The 24,276-nt window shown below is 37.2% G+C and overlaps 2 protein-coding genes across 6 annotated transcripts in view; both read right to left on the minus strand.

The window, feature by feature from the left end:
* Window positions 1–5,147, minus strand: part of nbeal1 (neurobeachin-like 1) — a 57,498-nt gene extending 52,351 nt beyond the window's left edge. For all 4 annotated transcript variants that reach the window (XM_079628568.1, XM_079628567.1, XM_079628566.1 and 1 more), the window contains exon 1: window positions 4,979–5,147. In XM_079628568.1, the coding sequence (XP_079484694.1) occupies window positions 4,979–5,029 (51 nt within the window). In that variant the 5' untranslated portion in view covers window positions 5,030–5,147. The remainder of the gene's footprint in view (window positions 1–4,978) is intronic.
* A 2,343-nt stretch (window positions 5,148–7,490) lies between these two features.
* On the minus strand, window positions 7,491–24,221 carry stradb (STE20 related adaptor beta). 2 transcript variants are annotated; one of them, XR_013799616.1, is made up of 14 exons: window positions 24,008–24,221; window positions 22,957–23,027; window positions 22,771–22,832; window positions 17,493–17,576; window positions 15,096–15,192; window positions 14,839–14,960; window positions 13,847–13,955; window positions 13,636–13,759; window positions 12,120–12,291; window positions 11,280–11,384; window positions 10,950–11,197; window positions 9,852–9,894; window positions 9,274–9,774; window positions 7,491–8,926 (listed from the first exon to the last, which is right to left on the minus strand). XR_013799616.1 is itself a non-coding variant. In XM_079629376.1 (13 exons), the coding sequence occupies exons 3-13, from the start codon at window positions 22,780–22,782 to the stop codon at window positions 9,613–9,615; spliced, it is 1,278 nt and encodes a 425-aa protein (XP_079485502.1). In that variant the 5' UTR covers window positions 22,783–22,832; window positions 22,957–23,027; window positions 24,008–24,218; the 3' UTR covers window positions 9,223–9,612. The 2 variants fall into 2 exon arrangements, 1 of the variants encoding a protein (XP_079485502.1); XM_079629376.1 differs by lacking the exon at window positions 7,491–8,926 and having other exon boundaries at window positions 9,223–9,774; window positions 24,008–24,218.
* Between the last annotated feature and the right edge of the window lie 55 nt (window positions 24,222–24,276).

The raw sequence follows: 24,276 nt of genomic DNA on the forward strand, positions 1-24,276 counted from the left end.
GTTCAGTGACTCTGTGCAGTCTATCATTATCTCAGAGGGGGCGCGCGCACGTGTGTGTGTGTGTGTGTGTGTGTACTTGTACAACTATCTTTGTGAGGACAGTTTGAGTTTTAGACCATTGGAGTGAGGACAAAGAAAGTAAAGTGAGGACATTTTGGCTGGTCTTCACTTTCTGAGACCCCTTTAAAGGCCTGTTTTAGGGTCAAGACTTGGTTTTAGGGATACGGTTATAATGAGGTTAAGGGTAGGTTTAGGGTAAGGGTTCGGGTTCGGGTTAGGCACTTAGTTGTGATGGGTAAGGTTAGGGTAAACTGCTAGAGATTGCATTGTGTCAATGAATGTCCTCAAAAAAATAGATGTACAAGTGTGTGTGTGTGTGTGTGTGTGTGTGTGTGTGTGTGTGTGTGTGTGTGTGTGTGTGTGTGTGTGTGTGTGTGTGTGTGTGTGTGTGTGTGTGTGTGTGTGTGTGTGTGTGTGTTTATGAGATCACGACTGTAACCAGGAAACACAAAGACCAGCTTCTATTAAACTGCTCGAGTAAACAGACCACATGAAAAGAGAGCACTTTCATCATGCATGCTTCATTCAGTTTCAGTCCGTCCGGTTCTTCCTTCAACCGTGTCTCATTCACTCCTCTGCCATGTCGACATTTGTCCATCTGGCATTCTTGTAATTCAGGAAGACAACAAAGAGGCAAAATCACATGAAACCACCAACACTGATCATGAAGACTAACCCAGTTTGGAAAATAATTGTTTTTATGGGGTTGTAATGTCATTTTATTATTTACAGGTGCTAGCTGCCAATTTTATTACTGTCTGGAATGGAAACATCAGTGTATTTCTTCTCCCACAACCCAACAGAAAATAACCTGATCCAAATGACCTGCTGGTTTCTGACAAACTGGATTGAATTGAATTCCTGTCTGATTAACCAGTATATGTTTGTTTTCTTCAGTACTGGGTGAGATTATTGATTTCCTCTGTGGCTATGTGCATGTGCTCTATGTTTTGTGAACAGATGAAACATATAAACACATAGAGTCTGAGCAGGTTGGGCTCCAAACACATGTCCCAGAATGCACAGCAAAAGTCACTGTATTCATGTCTTTCAACATGCATGAATGTAAATCTGACAGACATATAAAAGTCATCATTAGGCAGCGCTAGCGTGCTTAAGAGGAAATGTCACTTCACGCTGCGTTCTGAAGATCACAGACAGGCTGGTTAATGCATGAGAGCAGAAACCATAAACAAAAGCAAAGGTCATTTCTGCAGCAAACAAAAGCACACACTGGACTTGTGACTATCAGCTCATGAGGGAAATCATGTTAAGGACGAGCTGGCGGGTTGAACATCTCAGTGAGAGAGCGTAAAGACTGCACACAACTGAAACAAAACTGTTGTTCACAGAATATTATGGCAGCTTGTGTCTGCCAATAATCAAATAAATAAATAATTGCAACTTTATCTCACAATTCTGACTTTTTTCTCACAATTCCGAGTTTATATCGCAAAATTCTGACTTTTTTTTTCAGAATTATGGGAAATAAAGTCAGAACTGCGATATATAGATTCACAATTGCGAGAAAAAAACTCTGAATTGCGAGTTTACATACCTTGCAATTCTGACTTTTTTTAAAGGGGTGGTATAATACCCTTTTCACAAGATGTAAAATAAGTCTCTGATGTCCCCAGAGTGTGTATGTGAAGTTTAGCTCAAAATACCCCACAGATATTTTTATATAGCATGTTAAAATTGTCACTTTTTGAGGGTGAGCACTTTTTGAGGGCGTCTGTCCCTTTAAATGCAAATGAGCTGCTGCTCCCGGCACAGGGGGCGGAGCTTCAACAGCTGGTGGTCTTTTACCTCACACACAAATGCACTGAAAATTTCAAATACTTTTAGCCTTTTATGTTCAAACGGAGTCAGACAAAGATGGAGAGACTCAAGAAGAAGTGACAACATGTAGAAGCAACAGGACATTTCTGAATGGTTAGTTGATGAATTTATGTAGCTTATGTGTATCTTCTAGTCATTGATTAGCATATTCTGTCTTGATAATCTATTAATCGTGTTCCCGGGGGTGGGGTTTATGTAAATTTTAGGGTTGGTGATGTCACTAACCCAGGAGGAATGTCGTGTAGTTCCTACCAGCCGTTTGTTGTAGTTCTTAAAAAGCAATTTCTTTAAAAGCAAATTTCTCCCTTTGCTTTGAACTTTGAGCGTTGTAACTTTGCAGATGTTGTTTATGTTCAAACAGCAACATTACACACTAACTAAATTTAGAAAAGTGAAAAAAAGCAGGTCACTCGTCATGCGTCGGGTCAGAGGTCACTCGCCATGCATCGGGTCAGAGGTCACTCGCCATGCATCGGGTCAGAGGTCACATTTGTCATGTGTCGGGTCAGAGGTCACATTTGTCATGTGTCGGGTCAGAGGTCACTCGCCATGCGTCGAGTCAGAGGTCACTCGTCATGCGTCGGGTCAGAGGTCACATTTGTCATGTGTCGGGTCAGAGGTCACATTTGTCATGTGTCGGGTCAGAGGTCACTCGCCATGCGTCGAGTCAGAGGTCACTCGTCATGCGTCGGGTCAGAGGTCACTCGTCGGGTCAGAGGTCACTCGTCATGCTTCGGGTCAGAGGTCACTCTTCCGCCAGAACTAGACTTGCGTACGGCCGTTACCAGAAGCCAGTCATTATAGTTTATAAAGTTATTAATATAGATATTTTTCTCACAAAAACACATGGCTTTGCTTCAGAAGGCCTTTATTAACCCCTGGAGTCGTATGGATTACTTTTATGATGGATGGATGCGCTTATTTGCCTTCAAAAACTCACCATTCACTCCCATTATAAAGCATTATAACTCTCATATTCTCTAAGGATGGCTTGAGGCGAGGGTGAGTAAATTATGGAATTATTTTCATTTTTGGGTGAACTAACTCTTTATGCTTTAGGGACGAGTGTCGCAAATTAGTCTTCACTACATCACTAATGATACTTCCATTGGATGGCTGTTGTTTCAGTTTTATCTATGTATATGGTTTCTGTCCCTATTCAAATAAACTATAAATAAAAATACATAATTTAAAACCTGATTGATCAGTGAAACGTGCACATGATGACTTATTCCAGCTTGTTTTTGGATCCCTTTTAGACCTAAATCACACACCCGCTGCCACAACCGAAGGCTAATGTTCAGATTTGGAAATCTTATTTTATGTGGCAGGTCATCTGGATAAGTCCTGAGTCCCTGTGGACAGCAGCGGCTCTGAGGGGCTCACGGTCTAATCACTGTATTACGCTGACATGACAGACCCACATGACACTGCTGACAACTGCAGACACTCCTGAGGAAGCAAAATATCCTCTCTGGTAGAAACCATAACGCTCTGGAAAATGTGTTATTATTACATTTGATCTGGATCATTATTACGGTGTTAAATGTCCTGTAAAGTGACCTAACGTTGTCGCAGTCTGATGACCACAACAGTCTCAATAACAACAAGGATCTGACAATACGAGCGGGGCGCTAACAGTTAAAGAACTGGACTCGCAACACAAAACACAAAGACAAGGAAGTGTGCTATTGTGTTTAACTACTCTCCGAAGATCAGTTTGCAGCTAAACACTGGTGTTATTGTTACAACTAAAATATAAAAATCTGCAATTAAAATAAAGCTGAAATAAAGTCAAATATAAATATTAGATGAAACACTTCAACTAAAAAAAGGAAATTTAAAGAAATGTTGCCTTAGTAAATAATTGAATTAATTAAGTTTGAGTTGGAGTACTAAAATTACTTAAACTGTAATAAAGCTAGAAATATATAGCCTATATTTATTTATTTTTAAACGAATACAACATGAAAACTGAACATTTTTAATACAAATTATATAATAATATATAAATAATAGTAAAATAACACTGATGCGATATTGCAAACACAATCTCAAGGGTGAAAAAGTAGATGACGTTATGCACATGCACATTACTTGTTCTGTCTATAGGCGGGCGCATAGTTTTTCTTTACAAAGTGACATCGCCAACTACTAGCCTGGCATGAATAATACAGCGGTTTTAGTCGTTTTCGCAGATCAGTGTGAACGGAGATCGTGTTGACAACATTGTCGTCTGTGTACGCAAAAAGACGCAAAGGAAAAACTTTTCCATTTATAGTACAGCGTTGTCATGTAGGCTATATATACCCTAAGAGGTCTTGGTGACACAATTTCAGAGGACGCCCAAATGATCTATTCTAGTAATTTTCTAAGTAGATATAAGGACCTTTAAAGCTCAAATGTGTAGTTTCTAAACCACTAACAAAAATGGAATTGTTTTAAAAAGAAAGTTTTAAAGCAAATTGCCTGAACACTCCCCCTGAACACTGCCATTGGTTAGTCAAACAATTAGCTCCGCCCCCAAACTCACAGCATTGGCTGAGCCAATGTTGCACACACAAACAATGTCACGTTTGTGGGGAAACTGCCATATTAAAGGTTTACATATAGTTTTTCTATATTAAACTGGGATCAGAGAAAGTATTGTATATTGCAAATCAACATATTTCTTCTTCAACCCAAGAGAAATGCATCTGGGGTCAACGAGGAAGAATGACCAGAACACAATCCGACACTATGCCTTGAATTATCTCGAGTTAAGTCTGATTACATGACGCCACAGAGAGAGAGTTGGTCGAGTCTCCATCAACGATCAGACGGACTGAACATTCACAACCACCTGAGGTCAATGGATCTCTCCAGAGGGCATTCAGATGTCATGACAAGCGTTCACACACTGTATAGAACACAGTGTACCAGCCACATGCACTGCGCAAGTAATAAATAAATAAAACAGCGCTCCTTCTTATGTGCAAGGGGATTATTTGGTCATGCTTAGTGATGCGATGTACATTTGCATGAGAAATGAAATGCATTAACACTGTGAAAAGTGCATCCACTGCAAGCCGTTTACCTTATTGCAGTACAGCATCCAAACCTCATACAGTCTCTCGGTCGATGCCATTCTGCACTGCAAGCTGTGAGCATGTAGGCAGAAACCTTCCTGATGATAACGTGATCAATATTCCCGAGCCCTCATGGTGTTAACGTCCTGGCGAAAGGAGTTTGCCCAAATGCCACATTCGCTCGTGGATCACAAATCCCACCAATGGGTGAATAGGAGTCGGTGTTAATCCAGGTTGACAGATCGTGTCATTTCCTCACATCCTCATGAACTCACATCCATCTGACGAACGATACGAATCCCAGATGGCTTGGACGTGTGCGTTTCCGGGCACTTTTCCACCAGCAGCTTTCTGATATTCCCAAAATGCCTCTGCTCTTCCAAGCCCTGTCGACAAATAGAGCACACATTAAAAACAGCCCTGTGTTTAGATGATGCATGGATGCATTGCAATTCCCAAAAGCACATTTGCATGCCACGGATAACAGTAAATTTGCCATGCATGACTCTGAGAGAAGGAAAAAATAGCCCAAAATAAACAGAGACCCATGACATCATCTCAAGCCAACTCAACATGTTCACAGAGCCAACATTATATTCCTGACTTTGAAAGAGCAAGTCATGTAAACTATATTTTAACTCCATTAAACTCCATAAAGCACTGACAATATCACATCATATTATAATTGTACACGTATTGTTTATATATGCACACAAATATGCACAAAGTAAAAGAGTTGATCTAGAACTCTGGGTGTTGTTATTATAAATTCTAGACTAAAATACTGACTCTAGATTTAGACACTTTGAGGGTCTCAAAACATTCAACACTTGTGCAATTCTGTAAAGATATGACATATTTCTTGACTTAGATTTAGATATTTAACCCTTATGAAACCCCCACTAATGTCAAGACTTGTCATTTTATAAACATTAGTTTATAATAACAAATGGCAACGGCATATACAAGACTAATAAGATCTCCGCATTAATACCTCAGTTTCCTATGAGTGTGAAACTCACCTGCCTCAACAAAAGCTGCCCGTCGAAACTCCCGAGCCGAAGCTTGTGTTCTGGTTACGAATCCAGGAATGTTGCATGAACCGAAAGCGCCACTGACATTTAAACCCGGTCAGTGTAAACACCCCAAACTGGCTTTTGACTCATCTTGTAACCAGAACAGCCTGACAGTCTGGATGCATTTGACCAATATCATCGCACTGGATTGCGACGGCTCATTACAAAGCCACAGCACGGGCTCGGGAAGCTTGAAGGTGTGTGTGTGTGCGCGCGCGCGCTTGTGTGTGTGTGTTTTTCTTAGTAGATGTTTTACGACAGGACGCACTCCTTTACGTTGCCTATGTGGAGCTCATGTGAGTCGCAAAGGCGTGCCTGAAACTCGCGTTCATTACGTAATATAATTAATATTTATGACCATGCTTTTATCAAAGGATCCAGAGATCACGTGCCAACGTCAGAACGTATTCCCCGTCAGCCAATCAAGTAGGCTCACCCACTGCATAAACATGACCGTTCGTAATTAATATTAATAAGGTGCCTTCAACTTAGAAGGACAGGTAAGTATGTGAAATTGAATATACTTTTCTTTAATATCTTTGATATGAATGTTATCCTCATATACAATAGCTGATGTTTAACAATGTTTTTATGACGCTATGGAATTATTGTGTATCTTTTGTAATGCATTAGTATCTTTCGAAATGTTACATGTAAGTTAGGCTAAATAAAATGTTAGGAAATAAACTTTTTATAAAAGGGTCAATTCAGTGCAGCCTCAACAATTCGGCCGTCGCTGTTTTTAAATCTATAATTTCTTTTTATAACACATTACACGATTAATATGTAAACAAACAAAAAATGCAGTCTATATGATATATGAGCGCTTCCTGCTGGCCAAAGAGCGCAAATACAGAAATACTTCAGTAAAGTTCATCAAATGCAACACAAATGGCTGAGAATTAAATATTACTTTTGTGAGCTCAAAAAAAAAAAACATTAGATCAGGAAATAAGGTCAGTAAGTGATCAAGAACAATTAAAGAAAAATAATGTAATTAGATAACACTTTAAAATACGGTTTTATTGTTAACTACATTAGTTAACATGAAATAACAATTAACAGTATGTCTACAGCACTTATTAGTTAATGAGTTAATCCCAGTTCAAATTAATATTAGTTAATGATAATCCCAGCATTTACTAATACGATTAAAAGTTGTATCTGTTAACATTAATGCACTGAGCTAACATTAACTTTTTTATTCACTAACAATAACAAAGGTTAATAAATGCTGTAAAAATACAGTATATTGCTCATTGTTAGTTCATGTTAGTGATTATTAACTAATTAATAATGCATTAACTTATGTTAACATATGAGACCTTATTGTAAAGTGTTACCGATAATTATTTATTTGGCAGGAACTTTAAGTTTAGAATTTCACTATGAATCTACGGTAATAAGAAAAGGCAAAAAGAAAAATGACGACACCAAAGAGTTAAGAAACAGAGTAAGAATATATTTATCACATATCTAAATACAGTTAACATAGAAAAGAAAAATTAGTGAATACAATATACACTAATAGTCACAGTTAAAACTGCTCAGTCCTTCAGTTTGATCATGATTGAGTTCCAGAGCACATGTTGAGGCAGTGTTGACGGCCGTTTGAACAGCACAGCGTTGATGGTTTGGTTTATTTCTTCACAGGGTTAAAACATGTGCAGTTTCTTCATAGAGAGCAAGAGAAGAAAGGTTTAGGACAGAGATACACACAAACACATGTACTGTACACACCCACACGTTCACGGTCACAGGCTGAGTGGGTGATGTACTAATAACCTTCACAAACACACACACGGCTCCCAGCATTCATGGCTCAGATTGATGACCTCACTCATAGGAGCTAGATCAAATCCAGTGATCTGCAGTTAGTTCATGATGTGACATCAAACAGGAAGCTCTGATCACACACTGACACAGGCTGCATCCCAAATCGCATACTTCCCTACTATATAGTAGTAGGTGAAAAACAGTATGTGACCAAAGAAGTATGTCTGAATTCACACACTCATAAAAGAATAGGCAAAAAGTACCCGGATGACCTACTTCTTCCGGTGAGATTCTGAAGTGTGCATATGATGGACACTTAACTATCCCATGAGGCCACGGGAGAGGATTTGTGAGTGACAGTGAGGCGAAGCAACTGATCCTGGTAGGTCACATGATAATGACAACATGGCGAATGTAATCCAGATTACACATACTATATAGAACATACTTTTTTTGTGGTTATTTATTCAAAATAAGTACCTACTCAAGAGAATATGCAATTTTGGACGCAGCCATGATCTACTGGGAATAGCATACTAACAGTACATACTGTAGTATGTGGAATACTTGGGTGACTAACTAACTACATTAGTCAGAATGTGCAGCATACAGATGAGCGCACAGCATTGAATAAGACACAAGTCACGGCGTGTCTTTCTTTCATTTTTCTGTCCGTAATGAAAGTGAAAACGTTGCATAAAGTGAAAAAATTCACAGTCAATCTCAGCATACAGTATTTGACATTTAAAGACCCATCAAATGGCTTGACGAGTGCAGTTTAACTTTCTGTTTATCAAAAGGACTGGCTCGTCCCAAATAGCTAATAGTAAGGGCTGCACGATTTAGGGGAATAAATCTACTTGAATTTTGTCAGAAACGTATATAACGAGTATAATAATATTACTAAATATTAAATAAAATATCACTATTGTAATGTCACTGTAAAATGTACTGTGAATCAAGCCGCTCGGAGACGCTGAAAACACTATCAATACATGCAGAGCATATATTTATTTAATTAAATAGCAGCCTGTTTGATTTGATAACCGCACTATATCACAATTTCGGTTTTATTTTAATAATCGTGCAGCCCTGGCTAATAAGCTTTTAGTTAGGGCTGTAAACGATTAATCGCGATTAATCGAATCCAAAATAAAAGTTTGTGTTTACATAATATATGTTGTGTGTATTGTGTATAATTATTGTGTATATATAAATACACACACATGCATGTATATATTTGAGAAATAACTGCATTTATATACTGCATATATATTTTTATATGATTTATATTATATATAAATATAACTATTTTATATATAAATAATAACACATTAATCTTAAATATATACATGCATGTGTGTGTATTTATATATACAAAATAATTATACACAATATATACATAAACGCAAACTTTTATTTTGGATTCGATGAATCGTTTACAGCCCTACTTTTAGTTTAGGTCATAGACATTAACAATGATTTTATACTTGCTATTGCTAAGTCAGGAAATGTCTAGGCAGCTGGTATGTGCTCGTTCTAGAGAGCGTTTGATTGGCTAAAAATGTAGATACGCCCATAAGTGCAAGATGATGTCATCAATAGTTTGGTCCATAAAGAGAGGGAATATAGACCAATGAGATTTCACTGTGGGTGGGCTACCGTAGTATACAAACCAAGTGAACGACAAAATAACGAAATGTAGCAGCTGGTTAGGATGGATTAACATGGAATATATGTATCGCTAGTTGCCTGGGTCAAGATTTGTGTGAGAAAGGAAACGGCCAGGTTTAGGAGAAGTCCCACATGCCGTCCTCTGGCTCAGTGTCGGTGGGAGACGGGGTGTTGCAGGTCTGGGTCGGTGTCCCGGATGGAGGTGTGTCTGGAGGACAGGACACTGGCACGGCCGGATACATCAAACTAAGGAAAGAGTCCCTCGTGTGTTTCTTCACCTGGAAGACACACAGATCAATGCATGAGTGACTCAGACTGAAGATTTAGTGAAAGCTTGATGAAAGGGTGAGTGTACCTGTCTGAAGAAGGGGTGGCTGAGGAGCGCAGTCGCAGACGGCCTGAACAACAAACACACATATTGCATGGGGTTCAGTAAAGATAAAGAGCCAGATTTACTAAACAGGGCAAATTAGCGCGAGAACGCAATCCCATAAAAGCGCCGATTGGAGTGGACAGTTCTGCGCTTGATCTACTGAGGATGCATTATCGTCTGGTTTAAGACGTTTTGGGCAGTAAATAATGGCACAAATACCAGTAAATTGACGAGCGCAAACCTAGTACATCACCTTAACAAATAAATAAATAAAATGTATATATTTTTTGAATTTCATTAAAAATATATATTTTTTTTGTGTTATGACTATGGGATTATTTAGCTGTTTTTCACCTTGTATATTTGCAGCAAACCCCAACAGATAAATGTGTCACATTGTATAAACTAAACTTCTGAGAGTACATTTTTGTTAATAAAGTGGCCATATCAAACCTTTTTTTCTTATTCAAAATTTCCCCTCAAGTCCACTTCTAATGTTAATAAAGTTTTTGTGCAAAAACAAAAAACAATAGTAACATGGTGCAATCAATAAATTACCATAATTTTTTTTAAATTATATTTGTATTTTTTGTAACATTTTGTATAAAGTTCCTATAGACAATTTGATTACAAAAATGTAATCTTAATGTCAGGTTTAGAGGAGTTATTCATGTCTACAATACTAATAAAATCTAACCCTAAAATTTAGGTTTTTGTATTATTTAAATTTTCCACTGAAGTCCACTTATAATATTAGTGAAGTTTTAAAAAAATGTAATAAGAAGAAATCATCATATTAGAATGATTTCTGAAGGATCATGTGAAGACTGGAGTAATGATGCTGAGAATTCAGCTTTTATCACAGGAATAAATTATATTTTAAAATATATTACAATAGAAAACAGTTATTTTAAATTGTAATAATATTTCACAATTTTACTGTATTTTTGATCAAATAAATGCATCCTTGGTGAGCAGAAGAGCCTTTCAAAAACATTACAAAATCGTACAGACCCTAAACTTATAGTGCCGTTTTGAGCTCTGGCAGTGTGTGTTTGTGCCGAGTCTCCCGGTCTGTACCTGCGTTCAGGCTGCTGCTGCAGGCACAGTTGGACCAGGTTGTGCAGTGTGACCGAGTGGTTTTTGGGGGCGGGGCTTTGAGGTCTCTCCGCAGTGGCAGTACGAGTCAGACTTCCAGTCGCAACACTCTCGCCGATCCCCGAATCCACACCGGAGCGAGACACCTTGAGCGCCCCCATGTCTCCGAGCGGGTAAGGGGGGACGTCGAGGAGACAACAGTGAGAACCCCGCAGCTTCTCAAGCAGCATCTGAAGAAGAAGAAACAGGAAGTGAGTGTTCAGTAATCACAGTTGCATGCTCACAGATGGCACACGTGAAGAACGGCAGTACCAGAGTGGGCGGCATGTCCTGGAACGGCACTCTGCCACTGACCAGCTCACATGCCACGATTCCCAGACTGTAGATGTCTGATTTCACTCCATAGCCATGAAGATCCTTCATCACAGAAAGAGAGACACAAAAATGCATCATAATGAGTCATGAAGCTACAGTATACGTTTGGAATTGATGTTGGTTCTGACCTTGACCGGGCCTTATAATTAGGAATAGACAAAATATTAGTACTGTATTAATTATCGGCCGATATTAGTGAACTGATTTTTTTAATGAACTGCTATAGGATGATTTTTATGTATATATACTCATATATATATACACACACACACACACTTTCAAAAACATTAAAAAACCTTCATGTTTCCAAACTTTTGACCAGTAATGTATGCGTCAGAAATCATTCTAATATGCTGATTTGGTACTCAAGAAACATTTCTTATTATTATCAATGATGAAAACAGTTGTGCAGTTTAATATTTTTGTGTGAATCTTAAAATGTATTTTTTCATAATTCTTTGCTGAATAGAAAGATCAAAAGAACATAATTTATTTGAAATAGAAATCTTTTGTAACATTTGAAATTTATTTACTGTCACTTTTGATAAATTTAATGCATCCTTGCTGAATAAAAATATTCATTTCTTTAAACTTTTGAAAGGTAGCATGTATATCAGACAGTTTGGGATATTTAATTGTGCATGGTCATTTTTTACATTTAGATTGCTCCAGTCATAATCTAATGCTCACTTCATTTTTTTTTTTCATATATTGTTTATTGTTTTATACGGTCTATAATGCTGCTGTTGGGAACAGCTTTCTCATCTGGATGGTCACCTGTCGCAGAAGCTCCGGGCTCAGCCACGGCAGGAGAGACGGACTGTGCTGAGGCATGTCAAACACAGCTCTCATCCTCTTGCCATCCTTCATCAGACTGTACACACTCTGAAGCCCTGACAAACACACACGGCCTGTAGCTGACAGCAGCACGTGACTTGCCTTCACACCTCTGCAGGAGAGAAGAGAAGACAGGAGACGAGGCCAGATTAAAGGGATTTCTGGGTTGGTCCATAATGGGTCGTTCCAAACCCATGAGACTTTTGTTCATCTTCGGAACTCAAATTAAGATATTTTTAATGAAATTTGAAGTGATTTCTGTCCCTTCATTGAATGTATATTCACCCAAAACTCTGACGGTTCAAATCATTCATAAAGAGATCGTAAAATAAATCCAATTAATCCAATTCTTCTATCGCTTATATGATGAACAAATAAAATGTAGGCTTTTATCCACATTTAAACATTGATCTGCAAACATCAACCGAAGCTCAAACATGCTGCGTGAAACACGAGAATGAACCTCATTGGTTCTCACGCATCAAGCAAGCATGCTTGAGCTTACGTTTACCATATTTTAATCAATTTTTATATGTAAATAAAAGCCCAAATGAATAATTTAAATCGATCGTATCTCTTCAGAAGACTTGTGCTGCTTCCCAATTCCCATACTTTCCATCCTAAAAAGTATTAGAAATTAGAATTAATGCGTTTAAATCATAGTATGTTGTAATGTGTATTTCATTGATACACGTTTGCTCTACCATTTCCGGTTAAAATACAAAAATCCTGATTCGTGCTCACTCTGAAGGCCAATATTGCCCACAACCAATTGTGGTTTGGAAAAGAGGATTCGATTAGAACTACAAACATGGTGGATGTGCGAGAACGATAGCCGAGTAGAGAGGTTTAGATAAAGTGGTTTGAGTGATTACCTAACGAATAGATATTTATTCATTGTTATCCAAAGTCGGTAACTTTTAAATGCATTATTATGGAAACACAAGGAGAGTCTCTGCATGAAAGACACGACTGGCAGATCAACGTGCTTGTGCGTTTCTCTCCGATTCGGTAGGAAATTAAATTACCGGTAAATTGAATATGGAGGATTTTAACTGTGATGAGATGACTGACAGGGCAGTTTATACGGTGACAAGATGCATGTAATAGACAGATCGGTCCATTAAACACACAATTATGATGAAGTCGTTTGTCCCAAAGCTTACCTACTATTCTGCTACACACTCAAAAGTGTGTACTTTTCTTCACAAAAACAGTACATACTTTTAGAGCATAATATAAGTAGGCGAATTGGGATGCAGCATTTCACAATCTCTTTATGAAAGTTTTGAAGCATCAGAGTTTTGGGTAATAGACTTTGAAGGAGGGACAGAAATCTGTCATTTGTGTCAAAAGTCTGATTGGTTTTTCATGACATGAAGGACATTTTTTTCATTTTTGGGTGAACTATCCCTTTCATTCAAGCCTCTGTGAAACCGAGCCCTCGTGCGCTCACCTGTGCACGTAGCCCATGTGATGCAGGTACTCGAGCGCTCGGAGAACTCCGTACAGCAGGTACGCCATCAGAGACTCGCTCATTCCATCCGGGAAGTACGACCTGAGCAGAGAGTCTGCAGAACCTGAATGAGACACACGTGCAGAGAAATCATGAGGGAAGGATGGGGACAGAAAAAGAAAGAACGAGACAGATGAGTGTGAACTCTTACCGTAACTCATGAGAGGAGACAGAACCCAGAGCTGACAGCACGAGCTGAACACCAGTCTGGACGTGAGCAGGTTCGGGTGACGGAAACGTCTGGACAGCAGAACCTCATTCTGAAATTAATATGGACAAACCTTTAAATGCACAAGCACATAGGTTTTTCTGAGAAAGAGTTGTGTGTATGTGTCTAAAATCTGAAAATGCCCTCACAATAACAGTCAATCCTCTTCAATGCGAGAATAACAATCATCATCAACACACTCTTGCTCTCGTGATCTCAAACACCAATGCTGTTATTTTTCTGAATAATGACGTCAGCCTGTTTCTCAAACAAATCATGGTATGGCTTCAAAAACCTTCAAATATACGATAATACACAAGTCTTATGGGCTACTTTTTATAATGTTTTTGTCATATATATTTTGTAATTTTTGGAGCTTAACGGTTATTTCATACACCAACAGTCACTATGAAAATAGCCTCATGTTAGAAAAATGATCATGAAAAAGTCATTTTACTAAAAGTGCGAACCATGTATTTATTATGCAGTCTGCTTTCATTAATATAATCTCGTTTATTTTTTACTACAACAACATTCATGCTAAAATAATATTAATATACATGTTACTATTAAAATTTTAGGGCTGTAAACGATTAATCGCGATTAATCGAATCCAAAATAAAAGTTTGTGTTTACATAATATTGTGTATAATTATTTTACACAATGTGTGTATTGTGTATAATTATTTTGTATATATAAATACACACACATGCATGTATTTATTTGAGAAATATACAAAAACAGATGAAATCAATAGAAATGCCAATACCATAAAAGTCTGAAAATTAAAAATATATATTTGTACATATTTTTTCTAAAGTTTCAATAGACTATGTGCTTTTAAGTTATATATGTTTGACTATTATTTCATATGTCAACGCTTCATTTTCAAATAGTAGAAATCAATAGAAGCTCTCATAAGTGTATTACACACCATCAGCTGCAGCAGCTCATCTTCTGTACACTCGTCCAGGTTTGTGTTTTTTACTGCCACCAGCCGGCCAGACGGTGTGTGACGTGCCATGTTCACCTGACTGAGGTTGTTAAAGCCCCGGCCTGCACATATATACAAAAATACACACACACATAAGCATTAAGAACAGAGTAAGACATATGGAAATATATGATATAAACAAGATCCCAGGGAATAACTAACTTATATCATACTATAAAGTAAGACATGATCCCTACCCAGTTGTGACAGCAACTGATAGTGGGCGGAGTCAGTGGAAAGATCTGTGATGTCATCTCCATCAGTCAACACAGAACACGGAGAGACGTCACTGCTCTGTCACACACATAAACACAGCAGATAAATGACAGCAACACACGTCCACATATGAACAGAAGTCTACTAGGTGAAGACTTCAAATGTCAATAGGACATAATGAGACACTTTCTGTCCTGTGAATGACACTAATGTGATCGAGCAGATGTTCCAGTGACTGAAACATAGAAGAATATTCACAGGTCTCAGATCAGTTTAATCCTGCATGATAGTAAAATGACTGAGAAACAGGGTTATTACCGTTAACTAAAGCTATTAAAAACACGTAAAGCTGTTTCATGCCGTAGAAATCATGCCTTGCCTTGGTGTTGCTACTGCCATTGAGCTACAGTTGTAGTGTTTAGTAATTACAAATGATTAATTACATAATTCATAATGCTTTATGAGAGTTCACTCAGTTCCTCATTTGTACCAGACTTAAATATTGATTTTTTTCTTGCTTTGAATAATATTGTTATATTGAATTTCATAAGCTAGTCTTGTTGCAGAAACAGAACATGCATTGCATCACTGTGAATTTTAAGGGGTGATCGAGTTATGTTCAAATATCTTTGCAATTAAGCCAGATTTGATATTATTCATGTAGCTTCTATAAATGTCAACACTACAACAATTTATACTTTAGCTAACTTCAGCTCATAACTTTTTTATTGAATAATACTAGTATAATAATTCTAGACCATGAACGGGACAGTGACTCAGCAAGCTGCAATAAAAGACTAAATATTTCTGTCATATGAGGGGAATCACATCTTCAACCTTCAGACAAAGACATGGATGGGACAATAACACAAGTGAGCTTTCATCCAGATCGATGGGACAGAAAAACTGCTTTGTGACGCCCAACACAATGGGTCCACTCAGAACACACTTGAGCACAACAACAATCTGAACCTCACTGAGCTTGTGCTGAATATCCAATGACGCATCAATTGGCATGACTGATGTGTCCATCGCAAGACATAGTGTCTGCTACAGGGACTTTCACACTGACAACTATTTGCAGTGACAAAGTGACTGGAAGTCATTCATTTTAAATAAGAGTTGATGATTTAAAGCGACGTGGGCAACAGAGGCCGTTGGCAATGCGACAAAGTTAAGCTGAGTTCAAAATATCATAATGCGGGACAGAGTAAAACTGGAATTATTATTAACACAAACATGATGATATTAATAATGATTGAAATGTGATTTAAAATATATTACAATAGAAAACAGTTATTTTACGTTATAAAATATAATTTCACCTAATATTTTGTAACTGTATCCTGTTTTTAAGCACATAAAGAAACCCTTGGTGAGCATTAATATTATGTGTGTGTGTGTGTGTGTGTGTGTGTGTGTGTGTGTGTGTGTGTGTGTGTGTGTGTATGCTTACAACTATCTTACAACTATTGCAAGAGTTGTCTTGATTGAAAAATATATATAATATATAGTGAATCCCTTTTTGAAAGTAACATGGCACTTCAAATAATGCTTCAAATGAGTGTTAAAATTTTATATTTTTTTTAATCCTTCATTCTAGAGATTTGTTCACAAACACTGATCATTCACTAATGAGTCTTTATGAGTGAGTCATTGAATCATTCATTCAAACCAATTTAGTTTATTAACTAAACATTTTTAAATAGGCCGCAGCAATTAATCATTTGTCAGAATGTAGTAAGTATTGTACTTTATTTTATTAAGTTGTCCGTACAGAAACGAGGTTGAATCATGATCTCTGTTTGAAACCAAAAACAATTGTGATTCTTAATTTAATATAAATAAAATAAAATAAAAAAAAAATATATATATATATATATATATATATATATATATATATATATATATATATATATATATATATATATATATATATATATATATATAGACAGATAGATCGATAGAAACATGCATACTGTGTATATATATATATATATATACACAAATATAATACGGTATAATATAGACAGTATTGCTTGTAGATTAAATAAGTAAAAATATATCTGGCATATATGTTTTGTCACACAATCACTGTGTGACTACATTTCTTAGAATTGCCACTTCCTGTCATTCCTCTTCCTGTCATTCCCATGCAAACTCTATGTCAACACCCATGGTTTGTGGCCAATTCGATTCAAATTATACCTGACACCACATTGAGCCAATTCCTAATTTACAATTTTGACTCAGTCCTGCTAGCGATCAACAGTGCAGTAATATAATCACAGTCTGTGTGAATTCCCCAAGAGTGAAGGTCAATGCCTGATGAAACACAGCACTGAAGCCATGATGATCTATTATCAGACTCTACTGACCGAGCACTGATGGCTGATGTCTTCATACTGCTCCTCTATGCTGATGGACTGGACGTGTGAGTGGGACGAGATACAGGTGCAGTCCTGAGGGGAAGAGGGGAGGAAAGATGAGACACACACACACCCCACAAATGAATATGGAGATGAATATGAACATCCGAAGTATGAATATGCATTAAAGGGTGGGCTGAAGGGCAAAGCAAGAAGGAAGAGATGATTATGGAAATCAAACATGCCATGTTTGATTAAGCTTTGGTTACAGGAATGTTCCAATGCAAAAAGTCAACATGAAAAAAAAAATTAGACAAATACATTTTACTTCCATAATGTGACACATTGATAAACAGGATCCATTTTAAGTGCATTACTGTAAACGCTTTTACAAACTGAGTGAGACATTAACAGACACATGATGATATTAATAATTCATTTATATATAATATGATTATTATGAATAATGGTGGAAGAAAACTTAATGGTAATTTCCCAGAATGTTCTTTTAAAATAGAACTGACGTCAAAATGATATTTTATAACATTAGTTAAAAACAATGCTATGGACATTTTGTATTGATGCCTAATTAACATCTGTTTAAATGGCTATTAATCACTTTGACAGTATTTGTTTATTTATTTATGTATTACTGAGTGAAACAGGATCCATTGTAAGTGTATTACAGCAAACACGTTTTTTGTGTGTTTTTACACACTAAGGAACAAGTCATGCTTAATATAGACCTTATTCACAGCAGCGCCATCTTTGATTTTTATCAAAGCGAATGAAAGCGAGGCTGTGAGGGACCGACGTACATCAGACGTTATTTAATTGTGTTTTTGGATTGTTCTGCTAATGAAACACAGCAAAAATATCTTTCCAAGGAATTTCAGTCGTCAAAAAACTTGAGAGTTGGAAAATTATACGTGATCTAGGAGCTTAACACAGCGGATTAAAAACACGGCAAGTTTATCGATCACTCACAGCCTCGATTTCATAGCTGATAATTATTCACGACATATCGGCCACCATATCAGTATCGGCCGATATATGTTCATTTTTAATGTTATCATTATCGGTCAGATAAGAAAATGTGTCCGATGTCTTAAAGCCGATTAATAATGGATTATATCCTTCAGCTGAGACACTTCAGATGTGCACTTTTGGCCATGGTAGTTATGAATTGCTTAAAATATGATTGGAATCACTTCAAAAAAGGAAAATACAGTAAAATGCAACATGTGCAGTGCAAGTCTGTCATAGGCTACATAAAATTAAAATATGAACATTATAATTGTGTGCTTGGGACATGCCTTTTAATTACTTTTGTTTTTGTAATCAGGCTCTCAAAAATTATATAAAAATTTAGATTTATCGGCCAATATATCAGTTATCAGCTTTCAAATATAAAGAAGTATCGCTATCGGCCAATATGTTCAGATTGGTGCGTCCCTAACACCCGTCATGGCGCTGCTCCGAATAAAGTCTATGAATCCGGAACATTTCTTCATGAGTGAGACATTGACACAATCCTCTTGGATTCAAGTCAAGTCAAGTCAAGAATATTTGTATAGCGCTTTTCACAATACAGATTGTATCAAAGCAGCTTCACAGTATTAAATTAAAATAATAATAAAACGTCCATGTTTGGTAATGCTAATCAATAGTAATATTGATTGATTCATTAAATTGAATATCCCCAACTGAGCAAGCCAAAGACAACAGTGGCAAGGAAACGAAAAACTCCATCAGGTGACCTAATGGAGAAAAAAAAACCTTGGGAGAACCCAGGCTCAGTCGGGGGCCAGTTCTCCTCTGGCGGTTATGAACTAGAGGCCGGATTTAACTGTAAGATTAAAACATTTATATGAATGCCTGGTTAAAGAGATGCGTCTTTAATCTAGTTTTGAACTGGGAGAGCGACTCTGAGCAACGAACAGTATCAGGAAGGCTATTCCAGAGTTTTGGAGCTAAATGTGAGAATGCTCTCCCTCCTTTGGTGGACTTAGATATCCTAGGTATAACCAAAAGCCTCGAATTTAGCGATCTTAAAGAGCGCGATGGATTATAGGGCGATAGAAGATCCGTTAAATAAACTGGAGCTAAGCCGTTTAGAGCTTTATAAGTCAGTAACAATACCTTATAATTAATACGGAACTTTATAGGTAACCAGTGTAGAGATGATAAGATCGGTGTTATATGATCATATTTTCTTGATCTGGTAAGAACTCTAGCGGCTGCATTTTGGACTAACTGTAGCTTGTTTATTGAGGATGCAGGACAACCAGCTAATAGAGCATTACAGTAATCTAGTCTCGAGGTCATGAATGCATGAACTAACTTTTCTGCATCAGAAACTGATAGCATATTACGTAGCTTAGCAATGTTTCTAAGGTGGAAAAATGCCGTTTTTGTAACATATGAAATATGATTTTTAAAAGACAGGTCGCAGTCTAGTATGACACCCAGGTCTTTTACTGTAGAGGATAAAGTAGCAGGACATCCTACTATGTTAAAGTTGTATTGTGAGAGGTTTTGTGGGCGGTTTTTTGAACCGATGAGTAGTACCTCCGTCTTGTCTGGATTTAATAGAAGAAAATTACGCGTCATCCAATCTTTTATATCTTTAACACACTCTGTCAATTTTGATAATTTAGCGTTTTCATCCGGCCGTGATGAAATATATAATTGAGTGTCATCAGCATAACAATGGAAACTAATTCCATGTTTCCTTATAATATTTCCAAGTGGCAGCATATATATTGAGAATAATAGAGGGCCTAGCACAGATCCCTGCGGCACTCCATAGTTTACTGAAGTTATGATCGATTTTTTTCCATTTAAATAGACAAAATGGTAGCGGTCAGATAAGTATGATCTAAACCAGCTTAATGCTTGTCCTTGAACGCCAGTATAATTTTGTAGTCGATCTAAGAGTATTGTGTGATCTATAGTATCGAACGCAGCACTAAGATCAAGTAAAACTAGTATTGAGATACACCCTTGGTCAGAAGCTAAAAGTAAATCATTAGTGATTTTAACGAGCACAGTTTCAGTGCTATGGTGCGGCCTGAATCCAGACTGAAACTTTTCATAGATGTCATTTTCTTGCAAAAAAGAGCTCAGTTGAGCGGACACAACTTTTTCTAGTATTTTAGACATAAATGGAAGATTTGAAATGGGTCTGTAATTTGCTAGGTTATTTGGATCTAATTGTGGTTTCTTAATAAGAGGTTTTATAACTGCCAGTTTAAATGTTTTTGGAACATGTCCTAAAGATAGAGACGAGTTAATGATATTGAGAAGAGGCTCTTCCACTACAGGTAACACTTCTTTCAGTAGTTTAGTTGGTATTGGATCTAATAAGCACGTTGTTGTTTTAGATGAAGTGATAAGTTTATTTAACTCTTTTTGTTCTATAGTTGTAAAGCACTGTAATTGTTCTTGCGGGGTGATAATTGAGGCTGATTTATAAGGCGCGATTGAAGATTGAGTGTTTACAATTGTGGTTCTGATGCTTTCTATTTTCTCAGTGAAGAAGTTCATGAAATCATTACTGCTAAACTGTAACGGGATATTTTGGTCAGGTGACGTTTGTTTATTTATTAGTCTAGCCACAGTGGTAAATAAAAATCTTGGATTATTTTGGTTGTTTTCTATTAGTTTGCGGAGATGCTCAGCCCTTGCCGCTTTTAGGGCCTTTTTATAACGTGACATACTGTCTTTCCACGCGATTCTAAAGACCTCTAAATTAGTTTGTTTCCATTTACGCTCTAATTTACGGGTTTCTCTCTTTAGAACATGCGTAGTATTGTTGTACCATGGTGCTTTACTTTTCTCTCTGACCTTTTTTAATCTAATGGGTGCAACAATATCCAATGTTCTAGAGAGAATGGTGCTCATAGTGCTAGTTACTTCCTCTAATTCGTCTGTTTGTTTGGGTTCAGGCAGTAACTGAGACAAATCAGATAAGCAATTTGAGAAATTATCTATGGTGGATGGAAGGATTGTTCTGCCTGGTCGGTAACGCGGCGCAGTATGACATAGTACTGTAGTCCGTAATATACAAGTTACCAGGAAGTGGTCACTGACACCATCACTTTGTGGAATGATATCTATATCGGTTGGATCGGTTCCGTATGATATAATTAAATCGAGTGTATGATTAAGACGATGAGTTGGTCCGGTGACGTTTTGCTTGACCCCAAAGGAGTTTAATAAATCTGTAAACGCAGCCCCTAACGCATCATTTGAATTATCTACGTGTATGTTGAAATCTCCAACAATTAATGCTTTATCGACGTTGACCAATAGATCTGAGAGAAAATCTGCAAACTCTTTTAGGAAATCAGCGTAGGGCCCTGGCGGTCTATATACGGTAGCCAAGGCTAGAGATAATAGGGATTTTTTCCTTACATCTAAGAGCGTAACATTTAATACAAGTACTTCAAACGAATTAAATTTGTCACCTGTTTTCTGAGTAACATTAAGAATATCTCTATAGATTGTTGCAACACCGCCGCCACGACCAATCAGACGGGGCTCATGCTTATAACCGTATCCTGGTGGAGTGGACTCATTTAGACCGAAATAGTCATTTGGTTTAAGCCAGGTTTCAGTAAGGCAAAGTACATCGATGCTATTATCTGTGACTATTTCATTTACAATAACTGCTTTAGGTGTGAGTGATCTAATGTTCAGAAGACCTAGCTTTAGAAATTGTTTTTGTTCACTAATAGCGAGATTTTCTGTTTTAATAACAATTAGATTTTTCCTAGATCCTACAGTAGATTTATTATTTGATCTCACTAAACGAGGAATAGACACAGTTTCTATTAAATGTTCTAAACTAGTATTTATATCAATTAATTTGGTGCAGCAGAGACTCAGAGATTCAGAGGTGAGGTGGAGAATTGGTGGATATTAATGAGGGCATTTATTATTAAATGTGCTGATATCTAGGGACTAGAGAAGAATCAGGCCATGGATTTTGTTCAGTGAACATCTTTCAGTCCATAAAAACATCCCTAAAGTGTACTAAAGTACTAAACCCACTCCAGAATCTTGCCTAATAACATCTGGCATGGGGAATGCCGATGAAAACTAGCCTGTGGCTAACTCGGGTATGCTTACATTTGTTCTGAATGTTGATTAGTGTACATTGTCCCTTTTCAAATAAAAAATAATTAAAAGCAAACATTTCTGATACCTAAAAACAAGACCTGCAGAAATAAACACAGAAAGCATGAATCGTGAGCTGGGAATTAAAAGATTTGACTCTCACCAGAAACGACATGAGGTGCTTTTAGCTGAGCTGATGCTTCACTGGAGTTCATTTATCTGATTCTGGAGACAGGGAAAAATGAGTGCATCTGCAAAAACTCCTTCAGTGGCTGTTTCCAGTGTGCCACGCTGCATTTGTCATTGCAAGAAAAAAATTGCATGAAAAGCACAATGTTTTTCCGCTTACCTGGCTTTGCTCGGATTTCACTGCGTAAAAGACACAGACTTCATCTCATGTCATGCTGCTCCATTACAGTCCTATGAAACAAACCAAACGCTTTCAAGCAAATATCAGATTTTCCAGCGCTTAAATAACATTGCATATGATCCAAATCCATAGCTTTCATTAGAATTGCACACTATTTTCTAACTAAAAGCTCATCGAACTGATCATTTCTCAGCAGTCTGATTTCAAATATATCCTGTCTGAAACTCCTCAGCATCCATGCATGGACCGGCGCTGTGCCCACGAACAGAGCAGCCGGATTCAGTGTCTGCTCCGCTTCAATGAGTCTATGAGTCTGATCTCCTCTCTGCTCCAGACATCATCATCTTCTTCTTCATCTTCAGTTATCTCAGCTGATAGGATGTCACATCTGTCTAGGCGCATCAGATCTGGTATCACCACAGATGACATTGGGGACTGGACTACTGTCCATTTTGTGTCGTTATGTAATTACTATTATCAGCATCGAAATGAGTTCATGCTTGGTATATTACACTTTATTTATTTCATTTCATTAAAGATTATTAGCTACATATTTACAGCAAAAGACGAGGCTTCTTAGTCAGATCGCAATTGTAAAATAAATAAATGCATACTGATGCACAATGCAGCAAACATATAGATATACATCCCCAAATTGGCTGAAATCTTAATTATTAATTATGTAATTATCAGAGCAACTGACAGCATGTGCCCTTCCTAGTCCTTGACAGTGAATGCATGTAGGTTAAAAGGGTTAAGAAAAGAAAAACCTTCAAGAAAGAGCCATTGTGCACTAGAAGGATCGAGAATAATCTGGACTTTAACATTAAACCCATCTTGTTTCATATAAATTTAAATAATGTTGCATTAGTGGATTTGGTGACTGTACTAGAGAATTTTTACATTAATAATGCACGTTTAACATTATTTGCACGTGCTACAATAACTATTGTTTTATCATATTATGCATAGCAATAATTAGCTGGATTTGATGTGACGCTCAAAGCCATATATAATAAAAACAACTCACCATTGTTATGAATGTGGATGTGAAATTGATTTTGCACCCTTGGTTTTGACGGCGAGCGTCACTTCTGGGCAGTTACAGTCACTTCGGTCACATCACAGTTTTTTTCTATGAGGAAAATCACGCGGCACTTCTAACATTTAATAAAATTTGTAAGTTGACTTGCCAAAGGTTTTCTTCACAGTCCCAGCTGATCACGCGTCACGCTCGACGTACCGGAGATTTATACATAATAAAAGTCTTTCGTACAGGTCCGTGCATGAGCACCAGAT

This window comes from Phoxinus phoxinus, assembly GCF_949152265.1.
Source record: "Phoxinus phoxinus genome assembly, chromosome: 11".
Classification (NCBI taxonomy): Eukaryota; Metazoa; Chordata; class Actinopteri; order Cypriniformes; family Leuciscidae; genus Phoxinus; species Phoxinus phoxinus.